At 43.2% G+C, this 18,713-nt stretch overlaps 1 protein-coding gene across 1 annotated transcript; it reads left to right on the plus strand.

Annotated features, from left to right (window-relative positions):
• The first annotated feature begins 1,900 nt into the window (after positions 1 to 1,900).
• Positions 1,901 to 5,395, plus strand: mrps21 (mitochondrial ribosomal protein S21). The gene is made up of 2 exons (XM_080734762.1): positions 1,901 to 1,984; positions 4,889 to 5,395. The coding sequence occupies exons 1-2, from the start codon at positions 1,902 to 1,904 to the stop codon at positions 5,067 to 5,069; spliced, it is 264 nt and encodes an 87-aa protein (XP_080590888.1). The 5' UTR covers position 1,901; the 3' UTR covers positions 5,070 to 5,395.
• Positions 5,396 to 18,713: the final 13,318 nt, after the last annotated feature.

Here is an 18,713-nt window from a genome sequence, read left to right on the forward strand (position 1 = left end):
CCCAAAATGACTTTTTTTTCTATTGATTAGTCAATAGAAAATATTATTGAACTCTAGTCTCCATGGCATGACTAATCAATAGAAAAAAGTCATTCTGGGGGTGAACTACTCCTTTAAGGGTTAGGGATGATAACCTAATCTGCAGTGAAATAGATGATGGTATTAACAATCTGATCCATGCTCAGCCCAGCACCAATCAAAGTCACTGGATTGGTTTAAAGATGGGGAATTTCAACAAAAGACACTGGTGTCTACAACCTGTCTACATACTGTATTGACTTGAGAGGAAAAAGACAGAGGAGAAAGTGGTACAGTCGGCTGGGGCCACGTGGCCACTGTGGCCTCAGGTCATGCCATTGGTTTGATGGGCATAAGGCCAAACTGAGGGGCAATGGCGGTGTGGCCTTCATGGCCTCCATGAAATTCCTGCCCTGCAAAAAAGGCCTATAAAATATGGCTTCAGTGTTAAAAGACATTCATTTAAAAGGTCAATTGATCAAGAGCAATCAGGAATAGGCTATGGATCTGTTGTCTTAGACAGCACTATCATTGGATTAGCCTGGGCTGGCTTCCAATTTCGGGCTTTTGATCCGGTCGGGAGCGGAAGAGCTCCTACGTTTTTCTGTAGTCCAAAACGGACTACACTTTGGCCGGAAACAACGACCGGAAACAGTTTTAACCCGTACTTGCGCATGCGCTAACTACTTGCGCATGCGCTAAACTGGGTTGAAACTGTTTCCGGTCGTTGTTTCCGGCCAAAGTGTAGTCCGTTTTGGACTACAGAAAAACGTAGGAGCTCTTCCGCTCCCGACCGGATCAAACGGCCCGTTTAGTAAACGAAGACCAGGCTTTCTCTGAGGGGAAAGCCTGGTGAGGCGAGGTTATCATTGGATAGGCTTAAAATTAGGGTGACCAGACGTCCCGTTTTACCCGGGACAGTCCCGTTTTCAAGCTACGTGTCCCGGTGTCCCGACAAATATCTCTAAAACACTAATATGTCCCGGTTTTCAACATTCACTACAAAATTGTCCCGGTTTTCGCCAGAATTAAAATAATAGTAGCTGTTTTCAGTGGTTGCATAGACATTTATCATGTTCTTTTCATGAAAACATGCTCACCGAACCAATCAGAAAAAAGGAACAAATTCATTGCGTGTCTGAATTCAACACTGAGCCTGTTTGTCAATCACTCACTGCCTGTTTGCAACCCTGCGGTGCGTGTGTGCGTGTGCACGAACGTTAGAGAATGGGCACGTGCGTGCGCGGTAACGTACGCATTGCTTTTAGGGTCCCAGTTTTAGGCAACAGTGTTTTACGTCCCGGTTTGAGTGGCTGAAAATATGGTCACCCTACTTAAAATCAAATTACAGACATCAATTACAATAATTTGCATGCTGATCAGTCGATCAGATGCTATAGGTTTACTGAGCTAAGCTAAGCCTAGATGGTAAAAAGAAAAAAGAAAGAAAAGAACAACCATCTGACCTGACCATGTCGGGTAGAGCTTTCTCTCTGAAAGCCTGGTAGGCGAGGTTAGGGTAGAGCAGAGGTTTTAAAGGTGGGGGGAACGGTTTGATTTTACAATTAAATTCCCTTTACATTGTTTTAAAAAAGACAAAAGTATCAGTATCAGATATCACCACAATGAATCTATTTATCATAACGTTCAACATAATTGTTAAAAACCGTGACCTTTCAGTTCAGACTCCCTATCACAGAATCATATGAAATGGGGGCCTAATGAAAGTCAATTTGAGGGGATGTGAGATAGAAGTAGTGGAAATGGCGCCACCAAGTGTTGAGTTATTATACGGTAATATCTACCAGGCGGAATCTTTTCGTTTGCTGTAGCTTCGTTCCCACCCGAGCAATATTTGTAGCTACACCTGTTCTGCTTTCAAGATGGCGAACCATCTTCGCTTTGTCGCTCGGACAGTGATGGTTCAAGAAGGCAACGTTGATGCAGCTTACAAGGCTTTAACCAGGTCTTTCTTCATTTATATTTATTCCGTTATTCAAGGTCATGGTAACAAAGAAACGAGAGGCTTGGTATCTAACGTTAAATAACTTAACCTACCGTCTCAATGTCACGTATGCCCATCTCTGTCTTAAAGGGCCAGTGCATTTATCATTTCATGGTATTATAATTTGACAACTCAAAGCGTCATTGTGGAAATTTGCTTAACCCTTAAGTTCTGTTCAGATTCACTACACCTTCGTTCTGTTCGGGTCATTTTGACCCGGTGGATATTTGGTTTAAAAAAAACAACACTAATATAAATTTTAACTTAACAAATCATCATGATACATTGACTTTGACTCAATACCAAACAATTCATATGATATATTTGGTAAATGTTTGCATTTCTGCTTTGCTATATCACATTAAACACTGAAAGAGCTAGGCGTTTTTACTGATTTAGCTGAAATCCATGTAAAAAAAACGACTTCATTTAATACTGGGCAATATTGCTCATGCTTATAGGAAGGGGGGGAGGGTTCGGAATGGGGCTTCGGAAGGGGGGTGTTAGAAGTGGGGGTGACTGTGTGTCTGTGTTTTGGCATAATACTGTGTATTTCTGTGCTTCCGGGTCAAAATGACCCGAACAGCACTTAAGGTTCAAAAAATATGAGGGGGGTGTAGCATGGGTGTAGTGCAAAAATATTTTTTTTACATGTTCATCTCAGAAGAATCTTTAAGGCCAGTGAGTTTCAGGTGGAAACATTTTTAACTTCTACCTTTTTTTTCCAAATGAAAATGTAAAACGGGTCAAAATGACCCGAACAGCACTTAACTCATTGAGTGCCTATCCCGAATTAGTTCGGGATATATGATCGTATCACAGGGTGCCTATCCCGAACAAGTTCGGGATATTAAAAAAAAAAAAAAAAAAAAAAAAAAAAAATTTTTTTTTTTTTGAAAAAATTTTTTTTGAATTTTTTTTTTTTTTTTTTGGACCCCATCAAATCTGGTGAACATGATTTCAATCGCGATTTTGCATGTTCCACCCCCATACAACCCCATCTAACATACAGGGCAGCCATTTTTGTTTACATTACATGTAAAACATAAGGGCGATTATCTCAAGAATGCCTGAACGGATTTCCAATCGGATTTTTTTGTTTGAAAGCTGTGAACAAACTGCACAAATCCACTCTGGATTGCATTGGATTTTTCAGAGCTCATTCTTCTCTGTTTTTTTCCCATGCATGAGGTGTGCAAGGTTTAATCATGGCTAAGTTGACGAAAATAAGGCTTCTAAAATGCTTGGTAGCCAATAGCTAACTTCAAGCTAACTTCATCCTCTTCCTGTACATGCAGTCATGCACAAAGGAAAGTGTTCAGGCAAGTCATGGCTGCAGGGCTTCTGCATATACCAGCATATCTCTATGGGATTTTCTCTGGCCACTGGGCGCCCTCTAGTGGTGAAAGGGGTGGCACTAAATGAGTTAAGGGTTAAAGGACCACCTCACCTCTGGGACAACCAGATCTTATTTTGTTTGAGACACGATCAACACAATCCTGAGTTATTTTTTGTGTTCAATCTGTGTTTTTAAATATTTTAGTATTTCAGCATGCAGCAACTGGTCATATGATGCTTTGTTGCATGATATTGCATCATCTATTGCATCATATACGTATATAACTCTATAGTTGTAGCATGCTGAAATACTAAAATATCTAAAAACACAGATTGAACACAAAAAATAACTCAGGATCGTGTCCCAAACAACAATAACATAAGATCTGGTTGTTCCAGAGGTGAGGTGGTCCTTTAACGTCCTTTGAAAAACGTCTTCAGGCTCAAACATAGGATTGTAAGAGGAGAATGGGAACGCGTTTATTGTCATCACACAAGCACCAAATATATTCTCTTGAATTTTCTTTATTAACCATCATCTATAATAGATAGCCCCTGATATTACCAAACATGTCTTTAAGAAAAATACAGGAATATACTAAATAACTTTCCATCTTGCAAACATGATTACTCTGTGTGTGTCATTATGAATAGAAGGATGCATTAGTAGCTAGCTATCCATTCTGATACCCACCATTATATTATAGGAGGAGACATCACACAATGCATGCTGGCCCCGCTAACCGTTGGCAGGACCATACATGGCCAGGATGCATTGTGTGCGATTAGTTGAGCCCAGTGCAGTACAGACCAGTCTCAATGCATTCTCAGATAACAAACTCCTTCCCAGATCCAAACTTAAATGCAATCAGTCCAGATAGGACTTTTCTGTTTGGATGTATGGGCTGTCAAGGCCAGAAAGTATAGTTGTTTTGCCACTCAGTAGGCGTTCCCGCATAACTTCCGGGTTTGATGATGATGTCACGTGCATACCCTCTATTGCAACACTAGATTTATTTTAATATGTTGAATCTAGGGTTGCAATACCTCCCATTGGCAGCCAATGCATCCAAACAGGTTTTTTTGCTATCTGATTGTATTAAACATTAAATTCGCCAGTCGCCAACATTGCGGCTGTATGGAAAGCTTGAATTATCCTTTTTCTATCTGCAAAGTGTTTGTTTCATAAAAACCCATCGTAGACATGTTCAGAGCTACGTTTTGTCAAGAAATTCCGTTCAGGTGATAATTTTTTCTAAGTGTTGGATTTTGGAAGCGCTCATGGGAAATCACTCAACGGTCCTGTGTACCAGGTTCTAATTGCACATAATGCAAAGTAGGAGTAGGAAAAGTCTAGTTCTACAAACAAACAAACAAGCAAGATAGACCGCAGCAATATCTCTGAGTATTTGTAATCCTTAATGTTTACACACACAAGCTGTCTATGAAGAGAAAATGTTTTCTGCCTGTATCCATGACAAAATGTCAGACTGTATTGTCAACTCTTGAATCTCGATACGTTTCCAGGGTCCTGGCCCATGATGGGATCATCGATGCAGTGAAGCGCAGGCGTTATTACGAAAAGCCTTGCCGAGAGAGACAGCGGAAAAACTTTGAGAACTGCAAACGGATCTACCATGCCGACATGGCCAGGAAGATCTCATTTATCTCAAAGACACACAGACAAGATGCCTGGGTGGGTTGCTAATGAAATGAAGGAAATAAGATAATGATGGAGAACATTATCAATGGACCTGTCATTATAAGGCCGGCAAGATGGAACACCTGAAGACGAATGCACCATACATCAAAGTGAAAGCTGGAAAAATTGGAATGAGCCAGGAGAAAAATACTATATCTCAACAGACAGAATGAGATGGCAAGATTTTCAATGCATCATACTCATTTCTTTCTGCTGGTTATTTCTTCCAGTAATGTTTGGCCATTGTTCTTACATGCATGTGTATTGTTATAATATTGTTGGTGGTCATAAACACTTTGCCCAACTCTTGGTTAAATTCTTGTACTCGACATCTGGAGTCTCTCCAAGATGATCCTGGAGAAAAAAAGTTAAAAATAAACTAATTTCAGTAATGTCACATTATCTTATATTTCTTATTTTTTCCATTTAGCAAGAAATTACACCATTGCTTCTTGGTTGGTTATGTTATTTCTTTTCAGATGGTGCAGAATTATAAGGAAAGGAAAGAATAGATTTTTATATTGTCCCAATGAAGCTTTACAAATACTTACCAGACACATATAACGGTGTAGTGAACAAGTAGGTGCCCTGATTAATTCCACAGCAGAGTTGCAAACAATATTGTGGGCTTGATCTCATGTGTGAATGGTGTCTCAGCAGCAGTCATACACATAAGGTCACCTTTGCACTCAGATGCACAATTCACCTGGTCAGAGCAGCCTTCCACACGCTCCCTTTGGTGCACGTCTCTGTATCAACTACGCATGGGCTGTTGCATCCATTGCCCCCCACACACAGGGGGCCTAAATGTGTGCACTTGACCTCTCTCCCAAAATAGGCAAACATTAATGCAAGGCTAGCTGGCTTTTGTCTGCAGGATGACTAACATCCCGTCCCGTATTAAGGTGGTTGCACACTGCTGCGTTTTTCGGGCCGAATATCGGGGTGAATTTCGGAGCGAGTGAAAAAAAAATCAACCTCACGTTATGTCAGTCACGTTTGCACACTGCCGCCCGTTTCGCGCACCACTCGGTCCCTTGCTCTCTCTATCTCTCTCTCTCTCCTTGACCTGAAAAACGCATTTCGCAACGAAAAACGCAGCAGTGTGCAACCACCTTTAATCAATGGCTGCCCATGGTGACGGGAGGGGTAGATGGGGCAGTAGGGCAATACACTATGACCTATATTTCAGACTGAAAGAGATATTGCATGGAACTGAGCAGTTCAAATTTCAAATGTGAAATTGGATACTGAACTGGAAATTCAGAATAAATAGATTTTAAGTTCTTTTATCAAAGCAGGGGCAACCTGATAGCGGAGTGGTTAGGGTGATGTGTACCACATGGGCTCAAATGACAGCAAATCAAGGTTTGATTCCTCGCAGGTCAGAATATTTGCTGCATGTCACTCCCCATATTCTTTTAACTATCAAATAATAAATGCTATTTTTGTCAAAGCAGACATTTTCCTAACCAGGTCAAATCTGCCCTTTGTAAATGGTATTTACTATGCACTTTCATGCTCCCTTGGAGATGGCTCCTACTGTTTTTGGTGACCTGCCATTTCTTTTAGCGCTGCACTTAGGCTGAACTCTCACCAGCGGCAACAGTGATTTCTATTGCTTTTATTTATTTTTATCACAAAATGTCCAAGGAATGAGCAACAACCTTGTAAATACCCTCAAGTGTGATCCAGCAAGAGCTCCACTGTTCCGAGTGGCTCAATGCAGCACTGCTTTAACCAGGAGCTCAGACAGGCAGGAGAAGAATGCTTGTTGCTTGTCTCTGGCAGCCTGTTTGTAGCCTATACATTTTAGGAAAGAAATAATCAATGCAGTTTCTCAATCTTGATTAATTTCACACCTACTGTGTACAACTGCTATTCACTAATTCACAACTGCAGCAGCAACTTTGCCACTCTGCTTTTTGTTGGCTCCACCTCCTGCCGTGGTGGGGAAAGCAGCTGTTTTTCTCTTCATAGACATTAGACAATGCATCGAACTTTGCCGCTTTCTCAGAACACGGCAATGACATGCTTGCAGGTGTGTGTTCAACGTTAGGAAAAATTTTGCACCACTAGCACCACCCTCCGGCAAGAATGTGAACGTTGCACACAAAATATTGTATAATCTGACAGATTTGAAAATGAAACCTATTGATTTAGCTGACTCCATGGCCTTTAGCCAGCCTTTGGCTAAAAACTAGGTGTATGTAGTTGTAGTGTATAGGGAATATGGCTTTGAGGGTCACCAGCACTTTCGCCTAAAACGTATTCGCCTAACACATTTGGTCCTTTTCGCCTGGCACTTTCGCAGTGGAGGAGAGTCTTTTTACTGCCGTTGAAGAGCCATTTCGCCTAAATGTTCTACGGCCCGTCTTTTTTAATCCATTTTGCCTTAATTGTCCTTAAATGTTAAGTCGGGTGTCTTTAACAAGTAGGCAACGATGACACACGGTGCAGCGCACTGGCCGGGCTGCCACGCTGTGGGCAGACAAACAGACAGGTAGACAGACAGACAGACAGAATTTGGCACAGAGCAGAGGAGAGCTCACCAGAAGCAGCCACGGAAAGTTTATGCTCACGGGAGGATCTGTGCGCCTCCCACCAGAACAATTTTGCTGCATAGCCTATATATTTTACAAACCTTTTTCACCATGAAGCATAGCAGCAGTATGATAGTCTTCCAAATCAAATGCTATGATGTGTATCGGGACTTGACCTATTTGCGCACAATGCGCAGTGCACGTATCAATCACCTGATTCCAATAGCTGTATCTGTATTGATGTGGTTACTATGGGGTGCATAGGATAGCCGTGCGTAATGGTCACTGTTTGGCAGGTAACACCACTGTCACAGTCAGGCACTATAATATCTAAATGACAAAGGGATAATATGCAAACAGGACAGTCTGACAGCAGATTTCAGGCTATATGGCGAAATGGCTCTTCAACGGCGGTGAAAAGACTTGCCTCCATGGCAAAAGTGCCAGGCGAAAGGACCAAATATGTTTAGGCGAATAGGTTTTAGGCGAATCTGCTTGACACCGCTTTGAGTGGCTGCTGGCAAGGCTTTTACACTCATATAGTATTCTTTGTGTTTTGTTTCACTGTGGAGACATCCTTCAAATCCTACATGTATGTTATTAAGCCACTGGCTTGGCTGGCTAGGTGCTCCAACAAACACATTTGGCCATTCATGTTTGCCAGATAGGGAATCTATCTTGCTGCATAACTCCTAGAGCAGGGGTGGGCAACTTTGATGATGGCGAGGGCCACTATATTTCCACCTTCACTCCAGAGGGCCACATTGCATATTGCTACGTCCTACTTTGTCATTCTAGTATCTCATACAAAAGAAGCAAAAATAGCCGATCTACAAGCTCAAAACGCATCGCAGTAGATCGGCTATTTTTGCTTCTTTTGAATTGGAATCCTGGAAAAAAAAATTTTTTTATTTTTTTTGGTATCCTGAAATGTAACATTTTGCTTTAATTTCAAACGCATTTAGTTATATAGGGCTACCCATGTTAAATTTATGAACTCAAATACAAATACATTGGACATAATTTTTTTTTAATACTATTAGTCATTAAGCTACTAATATAGACTGACGGAATTAAAGCAGGTCATGTTTGGAATTGTAACAGCTGAAATCAATAATATATCAGTATTCTGGTATTAGCCTGCGGGCCGCATTAAGTGAAGGTGTGGGCCGCATGTGGCCCCCGGGCCGCCAGTTGCCCATGTATGTCCTAGAGGTTGGTTAGGTCGCCTGTTCAGCACTCAGCAGGGTACGAAACTGGGAAGGATGAGGTGTTCCTCCTCAGGCGTTACGCCCTCTTGGGAAAACACGCTCCTCACTGTCAGGTGAAAATAAGCGGCTTTGGGCATCTGAGGCCTTCTGAGAATTGCAATGTCAGTAGCTGCCCCCCAGCCTGCATGTGTCCCTGAACAAAACACTTAACCCCTAAGGACATCTGGGAACGCAGATTACTTAACCCCTAACTGCTCACGGTTGCCGTAATGGCATATATAGTTGGGTAAATGCAGAAGACAAATTCTACACACACTTCACGTACAAATATACAGTTGCAAAATACTCCCAACAACTAAAAGGAACATTGTTATAATTATTATTATCAATTCTGATTTAAGAACCAGAACTTGTGCCAGACTGGCTTATATACAATGACTTTAATTCTATAAACATTTACAAATAGAAATGTGTGTGACTGCTTTATGATATATAGTAACTACACATAGTAATTTATTAGCCTACATTTTACAGGTGGAGAGAGAAATGCTTGTGTAATAATTGTGTGCATCCACATCTTTGAATGCATAAGATTGTATCTGAAGACGTTTCATTGTTCAAGGTCTCTTCAGAGATAAATATTTGTTTTGTGGCATGTGAGGGCCTGTTCTCTGCCCACACATCACTGTAGGGCTGGCCATGACTTATTGTTTTGTGTCTTATTGAATGAATGAATGAATTTTATTTCCATGTCATGCCACAATTTGGCCCATCCCATATGGGATTATATGACACATTAGACATCAAAGAATACAACTGACATCAATAGTCCTTCTGGTGTTCACACTAAGCCCTTGTTACAAATTAACAAATCCATAAACATGAGTACAATACATCATGAACAAAATAAGCTCAAATAAGACAATGCTATTTTACATGTAGATGGCCCTCCTTCCTTCTTCATTGACCAAGCTTTCTCCAGAAATGAAGCAAAAGTAAAATATCATATTGAAACAGTCTTATCTTTCAACATCCTATTGATTGCCACAGTACACCCTGCTGCCTGCATGATTTGGTACCTGTCATTCACTCTCAAATTAGAAAATTAGAAAAGTATATAATAGTATGTTTTCTGCAGGTGTTTCAGTCCGAGTGTATCAAAGGGTGCGTTCGGAAATGCGCACCGGGTGTGTGCTCAGTCTAGTGAGTGCCTAAACCCAACCCTAATCCTAACCCTAACCTCAGTAAAACTATGCCTAAACCCAACCCTAACCCTAACCTCAGTAAAACTATGCCTAAACCTAACCCTAACCCTAACCTCAGTAAAACTATGCCTAAAACTAACCCTAACCCGACCCGGTGCGCATTTCCGAACGCACCCTTTGATTCACTCGGACTGAAACACCAGCAGAAAACACTCTCCCCTCACAGGATCTAACTTTCTCAATAGGATGGCAGGAAGACCAAATATGTCAATTTGGAGCCAATTTACATTTGTGTTCCCATCTGGCATTTACAAACATTAATGTTTGTAGGTTCATCATCTGGTGTACGGGTACATACAGTAAGATCTTGTGTACATGGAGTTACTGTCAGAGTAGAATATCTAAAAATAATATAATCATCTGTCTGTGCCAGTGTCCTTGGCACAGTCTAACACTTCAGACTGCCTGTTCTAGCGCCACCAGGAGTTTTTGCAAAACTAACTTTTGCCAGTACTCCTACAGATTTTGTCCAAAAATCACGCAAATCAGATTTTCCATATTCCATCTTGATTGGCTAAAACTGGCTTCCAACGTTTTAAGGATTGGTCCGTTTTGGATGAAATGCCTGAAATCATGAAGACCGTGTGCAATTTTTGTGAAATTGTGCATGCACATTCCCAATAGGCCACAGAATAAATGGCATGGTGGCTCCATAACAGGCAGATTTGTGTTTCTACCTATAGTGTGTGCCAGCGCCTACGTCATTGTAGTCCTTAGCGGCCATTTCTTGGGTAAAAACACAAGTGTTTCAATTGTTTGATTGCATAGAACTAATGCTATAGTCTAATCAGAACACCTGTGTAAGGCTGTGTTTACCCAAGAATGGCCGCTCTTAGAACTACATTTGGCACACCCTATAACTCCACTGATCAGTGTATAACTTTGTATGTGCTTGTGCACTCCCCTAGAGGCCAAGGAAAAACCTTTGTCCTGCATTTTTTATATGTGCCTTTTACAGCGCCACCAGGAGGCCCGACTTATATAAAACAATTTTCTTCCTATTATTCCTTGAGATTTTATCCAAAAATCATGCAAATCAGTACACAGTATCTATATAGTCATGTGATCAAGACGGATCTGTCCGATATTTCATATTCCATCCTAATTAGCTAACATTGGCTTCCAAAGTTTGCAGGATTGGTCCATTTTGAACAAAATGACTTAAATCATGAATGCAGCTTGTGATTACAGAGAAATTCTGCACGGACATACCCAGGTTAAGGAACAATTGCCACTCTTTTCATACCACCACCAGCAGGTCGACTTTTGCCAAACAAATCTTTGGAACAAAATGCCTCAAATCATGCATGCAGCGTCACATTGCTGTTAAAGGCCAAAGAAGACATGGCACCCTTTTCACATTTAGCGCCACCAGGATCTACCTGCCCTGGTGGAGACCTGTGCTCGGAAGAGCACTGCTTCTAGTTATTTTTTATTTATTTTGTCCTTTTTTTTTTTTTACTAAATGGGTTCCCGAGTTGCAAGATACCTGACTTTCAGGGTGCATTTCATCCTCAAAATCCAGAATTCAGCATCCTTTATCAGAGCAGTTACCCCCATCGCCCCTGTGCGTTTTCATACACGTGTACAGAGCCAAACAATGTCTCATCACATGCGCCACACAGCCTGATGTAGAACATGGGTGACAGGGCTATAGTTGTATTGGCCCCCTCCCTTGGTGGCATTGAGCTGAGCTTTGTTTGAGCTGTAAGCACTGCAAATAAACCCTGTTTCGTCTAACAATAGTGTTGACAGTTCCTGGGAATCTCCAACCCACCAATATAGACATACATACAGTATATTGTATGCTACTTATTATGATCCCTCCCCTCCCAATTGACAATTTAGACATTTAGTCACTGGATGCTCTTGTCCAGAGTGACTTGCAAATACATTTCCAATCTTAAAATTGATCAGTGGTCAAACGAATGATCCTGGGTGGTCCAATGTTCTGACAGTCCAATGTCCATGGGTTCTGTCCTTGTGCCAATTGCATCTCTCAACCTTTCTGTTAATACCCCTACAAATATAGATTAAAAACATATATTAATGATTCATATATAGCCTATATACTTTTGTGTGTGTGTGTGTGTGTGTGTGTGTGTGTGTGTGTGTGTGTGTGTGTGTGTGTGTGTGTGTGTGTGTGTGTGTGTGTGTGTGTGTGTGTGTGTGTGTGTGTGCGCGCGCGTGCTGCGTGTGTGTGTGTGTGTGTGTGTGTGTGTGTGTGTGTGTGTGTGTGTGTGTGTGTGTGTGTGTGTGTGTGTGTGTGTGTGTAGAGATAGGGGACCAACAGTCACAGGTGTATTTCAGCAGGTTTAATATCCAGTTAGTATGCAAGTCATGGTGTCACACAGTACATTCTGGTATGGGTGTGGATGGGCCACAGGGGGTTGAAGAAGTACCATTTCTAAAAAGGTTGAAACATTGGTAAATACAATTGCTGAATATTGGGTCAGATTATTGGTTTTTAATGTGACTTAGAAAGTGCCTGGTTATGTAGTTTCATCATGTGATTATTATTATTATTTTTAAACAATATGTTTATTGTTTTTTCCATTAATAAACTTATAGGACATGGCAAGGAGTTTTACATAAAAGCAATAGACAAAACAAATAGACAAGACGATTAACAAACAGACAATTAACAAACCAACAAAAACAAAAAAACAGCAAAAACACACACAAAAATATAAAATAGAATAGAATCAAATATTAGATCAGGGCAAACAACAGCGTCCACAGAGTGCATAGAGCCACAACAGATTATGTGGTATTTACATCCATTCGAAGCATTTCCGAGAAATTCCGACACATCAACGTCCCTTAAGAGACGGGTAAAAGGTCCCCAAACCTCATCGTACATTTCTCCTTTATTCTTCAGAATATAGATTATCTTTTCCATAGCACAGCAACTGCTCATTTCCCTGAGCCATTATTGCGACCGTAGGTCGCATTTACTACCAAAACCTCCACGGGCTGTCTGTGCGTCAGTGAGTCAGTGAGTCAGTGAGTCCGTCACACTTTTGCCCTGCTCATATCTCCACAACCGTTGCCCCCATCCATGCCAAATTTTGCGCACACACTCCTTGACTGCCAAACTACAACCTCCAAGGACCCCCGGAGCCCCAGGGACCAATGTGCTCACACGTCACACGTCACACTTTTTCCCTGCTTATATCTCCGCACCCGTTGACCCGATCCATGCCAGATTTTACACACACACTCCTTGCCTGCCAAACTACAACCTCCAAGGACCCCCGGAGCCCCAGGGACCCCCAGGTCCCTGGGGGACCCCCAGATGTAAAAAATGACCAAATGTGCAAAAATGACCAAATGACCACCCCAACGGGGCTGCTCACGGGGAATTCCCGGGGACCACCGACTCCTGGTGCTCCAGAACGGATGCAAAAGTGGTGGCGCCCCCAGTGGAGGACCCCCTGCCACTGCAGCGCACATAAAATGCCGTAACTCGGGCTAGGAGCGTCCGGGAGAGCCGGGGCCGGTACCTATTCGTCCGCCAAGGCAACGCGGAGACCCCACCCCTCATTTCTCACATGGCCCTATTCTAGCGCCACCTTCAGGCCGATTTTTAAAACACATTTTTGGACACTGCTCCTACAGTTTTTGCCCTAAAATCACGAATATCACTACACAGCATGTCTACACTCATGTCATCAACATGGATCAGGAAGATTTGGGAAAAACAAATTTTTGCCCTATTTGTGGAGATAAGCCACCTACGGTCGCTTATCTCCCGATTAGGGAGTCTTGGTTGTTATCTGTGCCAAAGAATGTGATGATCACAATGTTTATTCTGATATAACTGGCTTTATGGGGTATATTTACAGTACCTTTATGGACACTGAATTGAAGAATCACTCATTGGAAATGTTTGTTTTTCCTACCGGTATATACCTGGTGAGAGCAGGAGAGGACCTGGTGAGACGTAGGGGGAGCCCAGCCAGGAGTCGACCCATAGAGCCTAGTTCTTCCACGCGCCAGAGTGGTGCTGCCCCCAATCATGGCAGAGTAGTTCCGGTGCAGCACATTGAGTGACCCTGTCTTTCCCTAATAGGACTGATCGTGGATAGCTACTGGGACGTAAGTCGGGACTTGATCAACCCCGGCTGGGTCACCTGGGCGAGGGTGTATGATGTTGCGAGACCCAAAACACCCGTCGACCCCAGGCTACATCACTGATGATACGTCCCAGTTGCATCCTTGTGATGTTTTTTGCAATATTAGTTCTATTTATAGTGACTCATAGGAATAGACTGTGTGACAACCAGGAATAGTTTGGTGACCACCGGAGAGTCGGTTGACGGACGGAATGTAGATGGCACCCGGGAGCAGGTTGGGTTAGCGCCCCAGCCTGTGTCTTCCGTGAGGAAGAAGCCCAACAAATCCACGGTGAAGCCTTTAGGAGGGCCATTCAAGCCGCAAGCGGAGCCTGTAGCACCACCTTGCCCAAGTGGAGCTTGCAGTACTACCACCGGCCAACCCTTGCGGCCCAACCACCTGCAGCAGCTGAATGGAATGTTTGGATCGGGAGTCTGGTGCAACGCACAGGGCCTGGACCTGGTGAGAGCAGGAGAGGACCTGGTGAGGCGTAGGGGGAGCCCAGCCAGGAGTCAACCCATAGAGCCTAGTTCTTCCATGTGCCAGAGTGGCGCTGCCCCCAATCCCGGGCAGAGTAATTCCGGTGCACATTGAGTGACCCTGTCTTTCCCTAATAGGACTGATCGTGGATAGCTACTGGGACGTAAGTCAGGACTTGATCAACCCCGGCTGGGTCACCTGGGCGAGGGTGTATGATGTTGTGAGACCCAAAACACCCGTCGACCCCAGGCTACATCACTGATGATACGTCTCAGTTGCATCCTCATGATGTCTTTTGCAATATAGATGGATGGATTGATGGATAGATTGATTTAATTTAAAGCAACATTTTTGACTTAATTTATCAAGAAAACAATCATCAATCAACTTTATTGTCACAACACAGTTAAACAGGTAAAAGTGAGGCGAAACTTTTAATTTATGTATACAGGCCTTCATGTTTGCAGATTAAAAGTAAAATAATTAGAAGTGAATTTGTGAAAAAAGGAATATAAAGTAAGCTTAAAAAAGACTGAAAAGCAGCATGTTAAAAGCTCTATCGTGTCATGCATTCACTGTAATGCAAGTCAGTATTATGTCGATATGGATCTCAACCTGTCCAACATGAAATCCTAAATCACATGATATGTGCATTAGTAGATAGTAGTGCAAGTCGATAAGCACAGGCGACAGACTTAGGGTTTTGTTCAACAGTCTCACAGTTGCAAGATTCTCTGCCACAGTCTCTTGTTCTGGCTCTTGGTACGCTGGTGTCGTTTGCCAGGTCGAGGGCGCAGCAGTGGTTTGAACTAGCTGTGACTAGGGTGATGTCTGCATGTAATCTGAGTTCCCAGAAGTTATTTTTTTAGCATGTCCGTGATGAGACTCTCAGAATATGTTGGATATGCAACACATTACATCTCTTGTGTATTTCCTGGGGGGAGGGAAGCCCACCTTCTACAATGACTCTCTTGTGGTCAAGGGCGGTGCAGTTCCCATACCAAGCTGTGGAACTCACCCTAAATTTCTTTAGGGGTTGGAGGTAGTTGCTGCTGAGCCTTTTTCACCACGTGCGTTGTGTGATGCGTGGACCATTCCAGATGCTCAGAGATACGCTGCCGATGTGGATTGGGGAGTGCTCCTATCCTCCGCCTCCTATATTCCACTATCAACTCCTTGGTTTTGTCGTTGTTGAGAACGAGGTTATTCTCTTGAAACCATAAAGTCAGCGACTTGACCTCGCGTCGTCGTCACTATCAAGCAAGCCCATCAAAGTTTCGTCAGCGTATTTGATGACGACGTTAGAGCTGTGAGTGGCCTCACCCAGAGAGTAGAGGAGAGCACTCAGCAAACATCCCTGGCTGGGGTGCTCCTGTGTTAAGGATCAAGAGGTCCGACTTGGTGTTGCCCATTCTCTTCACCTGACGGCGGGCCGATAGAAAGTCCAGTATCCAGCTGCACCAGGGTCAAGCCCCCGGGACCGAGGGGGAGCTTTGAAGCGCCGTGGACATGGTGGCCGTTTGAGGTACTGCAGTTGGGGCTTCTAATCATGAACGCGCATCTAGGCTTCTTTGTATTGACGCGCGTTCATACCGGAAGTGCTCGTTCATGAATTGGAGCCCCGGCCTGTCCATGAACACAAACTATGACGCAAAATGCGTCACAGAAGCCAATAGAAGCGAGCAGCACCTGGCTGCAGACACTAGGGTCCTGTTGATGTCCACGGGAGACAGGAACATCAACAAGTGGCAGGAAGTGACCTCACAGTGTCAAGTGACTTCATGCCGCTTGTGGAGGTCACGTGACGTCTCTGCCTTGCAGTCCAAGGCACTACAGTCCCTTTGAGCCGCATTGTCGCTATGTGTACATGTTATCTTTTATCTTTTAGACAACCCAACTCTACCCCCTAACCCTAAACAGAACCTCCATGGGGTAGAGCAAGAAAGAGGTGTGAGGTCACTTCCTGCCACTTGTTGATGTTCCTGTCTCCCGTGGACATCAACAGGACCCTAGTGTCTGCAGCCAGGTAGTCTTGATAGAAGCCCCACTACGTCACGTTTCTAAGGCGTTTCCAAACGTGGAAAGTACGCTTCATGCGCTGGGTGAGCAACTCAATGCAAGTGGACGGCGGGGTTATCTGGTGTCCTCTCTATTCTTATTATAACTCTATGACCAGGGTGCATCGTCTGTGATCTATTCTTGCGATATGCAAATTGCCATGGATCCAGTGTGGCAGGCAGGACAGAACAGATGTAGTCCCTCACCAGCCTCTCAAATAATTTGCTGATGTCTGGAGTAAGGGCAGCCGGTCTCCAGTCATACAACTTGGGATGTTAAAGGCCACTGCAGCCGGCTCTATGGACGCATTTCTGGTCCACGTTACACTGATATGAACTAGATGTGCGCGCAGGTCGGTACCAAAATTAGCCAATGAAACCAGCGCTCCCCAAAACAACAGGTTTGGGGATTGGTGGGAATTGATTACATGATCACAGGTGACTGCATTTAGTCTCAATGTTTGCAAACAAGAAACGGGTCTATAGGCTGGAGCTGACTGTCTCAAACCTGGCAAAAATGTTTCTTCCTCAAAAATCACATACAGAACTGTCTTTTTTGCATGTGAGAGTAAAGGCTACTTGCTAATATTGCCTGCTAAAAAGAGAATGAGAGGGGGAGATTGACAGACAGGTTGCTTTACTTATTTAAATTATTGTTATGTATTAATTGTTTATCCAGTTAAATTAGTTAACTGAACACTGAACACTTTTGAAAATCACTGTACAAAACTTAAAGTAGTAGACCATAGATTCTATGCATGGCATAGAATAGTCCAGCTCTGCCAGCCCTCTGCTGCTCTGTTTTGCTAGTATCATGTCAGTGATTTCTGTAGAGTACAGTACAACGTGCTTATATCACACACACAGGCTTGTTCTTATGTTTATCTGGCATAGTGCTTATTGCAAGTGAGCATGTGCAGCGGGTGACTAGCGTGTGTGACATGACAGTGTGTGTGTGTGTGTGTGTGTGTGTGTGTGTGTGTGTGTGTGTGTGTGTGTGTGTGTGTGTGTATGCGTGTGTGTGTGTGTGTGTGTGTGTGTGTGTGACTCGTGTGAGAGAGAGAGAGAGAGAGAGAGAGAGAGAGAGAGAGAGAGGAGCAGCTCTCCATACCAACAACACGTGCGGGAGTGGCTGGGGAGGGTCACAATACTAGCGGCCAATCACTTGCGAGAAAGTCGCAGATTGGTTCCGCGTGCAGCCAATAGGCGAAAAGCTGCTCCGCGCAGCGGCCAATGGCAGGCTCGGCACAGCACGTGTAGTGACTGTGGTGTGTGGTGGTGCTCGGCACATGTTCTCCCTCGCTGGAGCAGTGGAGATGGCATGGTGTGTAAAGTAACTAAGTACATTTAATTAAGTATCATTTTGAGGTATTTGTACTTTACTTGAGTATTTCCAATTTCCAATACTTTTGCTTCTACTCCACTAGGCCTGTTTCTCGGATCCATATATTGTACTTTTACCCCACTTAGCCCACTACATTTATTTGACAGCTTTGGCTACTAGTTAGTAGTTACTTTGTAGATTTCGATTGCCTTTACTACATAACATAGTCTACATTATAGCCACTTCAGCCCTATATTGGCCATTTGAAAATAGCCGAGCTCACAATGTGGACACATTGTGGGCTTGTAGATCTGCAATTTTAAAAATATTTGTTATACATTTGAAAACTTGTGAAACAAGACATTCTGCATAGTATTAGTGAGTGTTTTTTAGTACTTCAATTACATTTTAATACCAATAATGTTGTACTTCTATTCAAGTACATTTTAAATTCCGGACTTTTACTTGTAACAGATTATTTCTACATAGCAAATTTGCAACATTGATACTTTTACTCAAGTAAAACCTTTGGTTACTTTTTCCCACCGCTGGAGGAGAGGGAGGGGGGCTGGCAGAGTAAACGAAATGTGACGATGACAAGGGGAAAAGGGAGGGAAGGAGAGGCTACGACGGGACAACCGTTGAGGATCC

Source organism: Nannobrachium achirus (assembly GCF_963921795.1).
Source record: "Nannobrachium achirus genome assembly, chromosome: 10".
In the NCBI taxonomy this organism is placed as follows: Eukaryota; Metazoa; Chordata; class Actinopteri; order Myctophiformes; family Myctophidae; genus Nannobrachium; species Nannobrachium achirus.

Bases quoted from the DNA above. Each gene is read 5' to 3' on its own strand.
- mrps21 (XM_080734762.1), top strand. From the start codon at position 1,902: ATGGCGAACCATCTTCGCTTTGTCGCTCGGACAGTGATGGTTCAAGAA. The intron at 1,985-4,888 runs GTCTTTCTTCAT...ATACGTTTCCAG, and splicing joins GCTTACAAGGCTTTAACCAG to GGTCCTGGCCCATGATGGGA.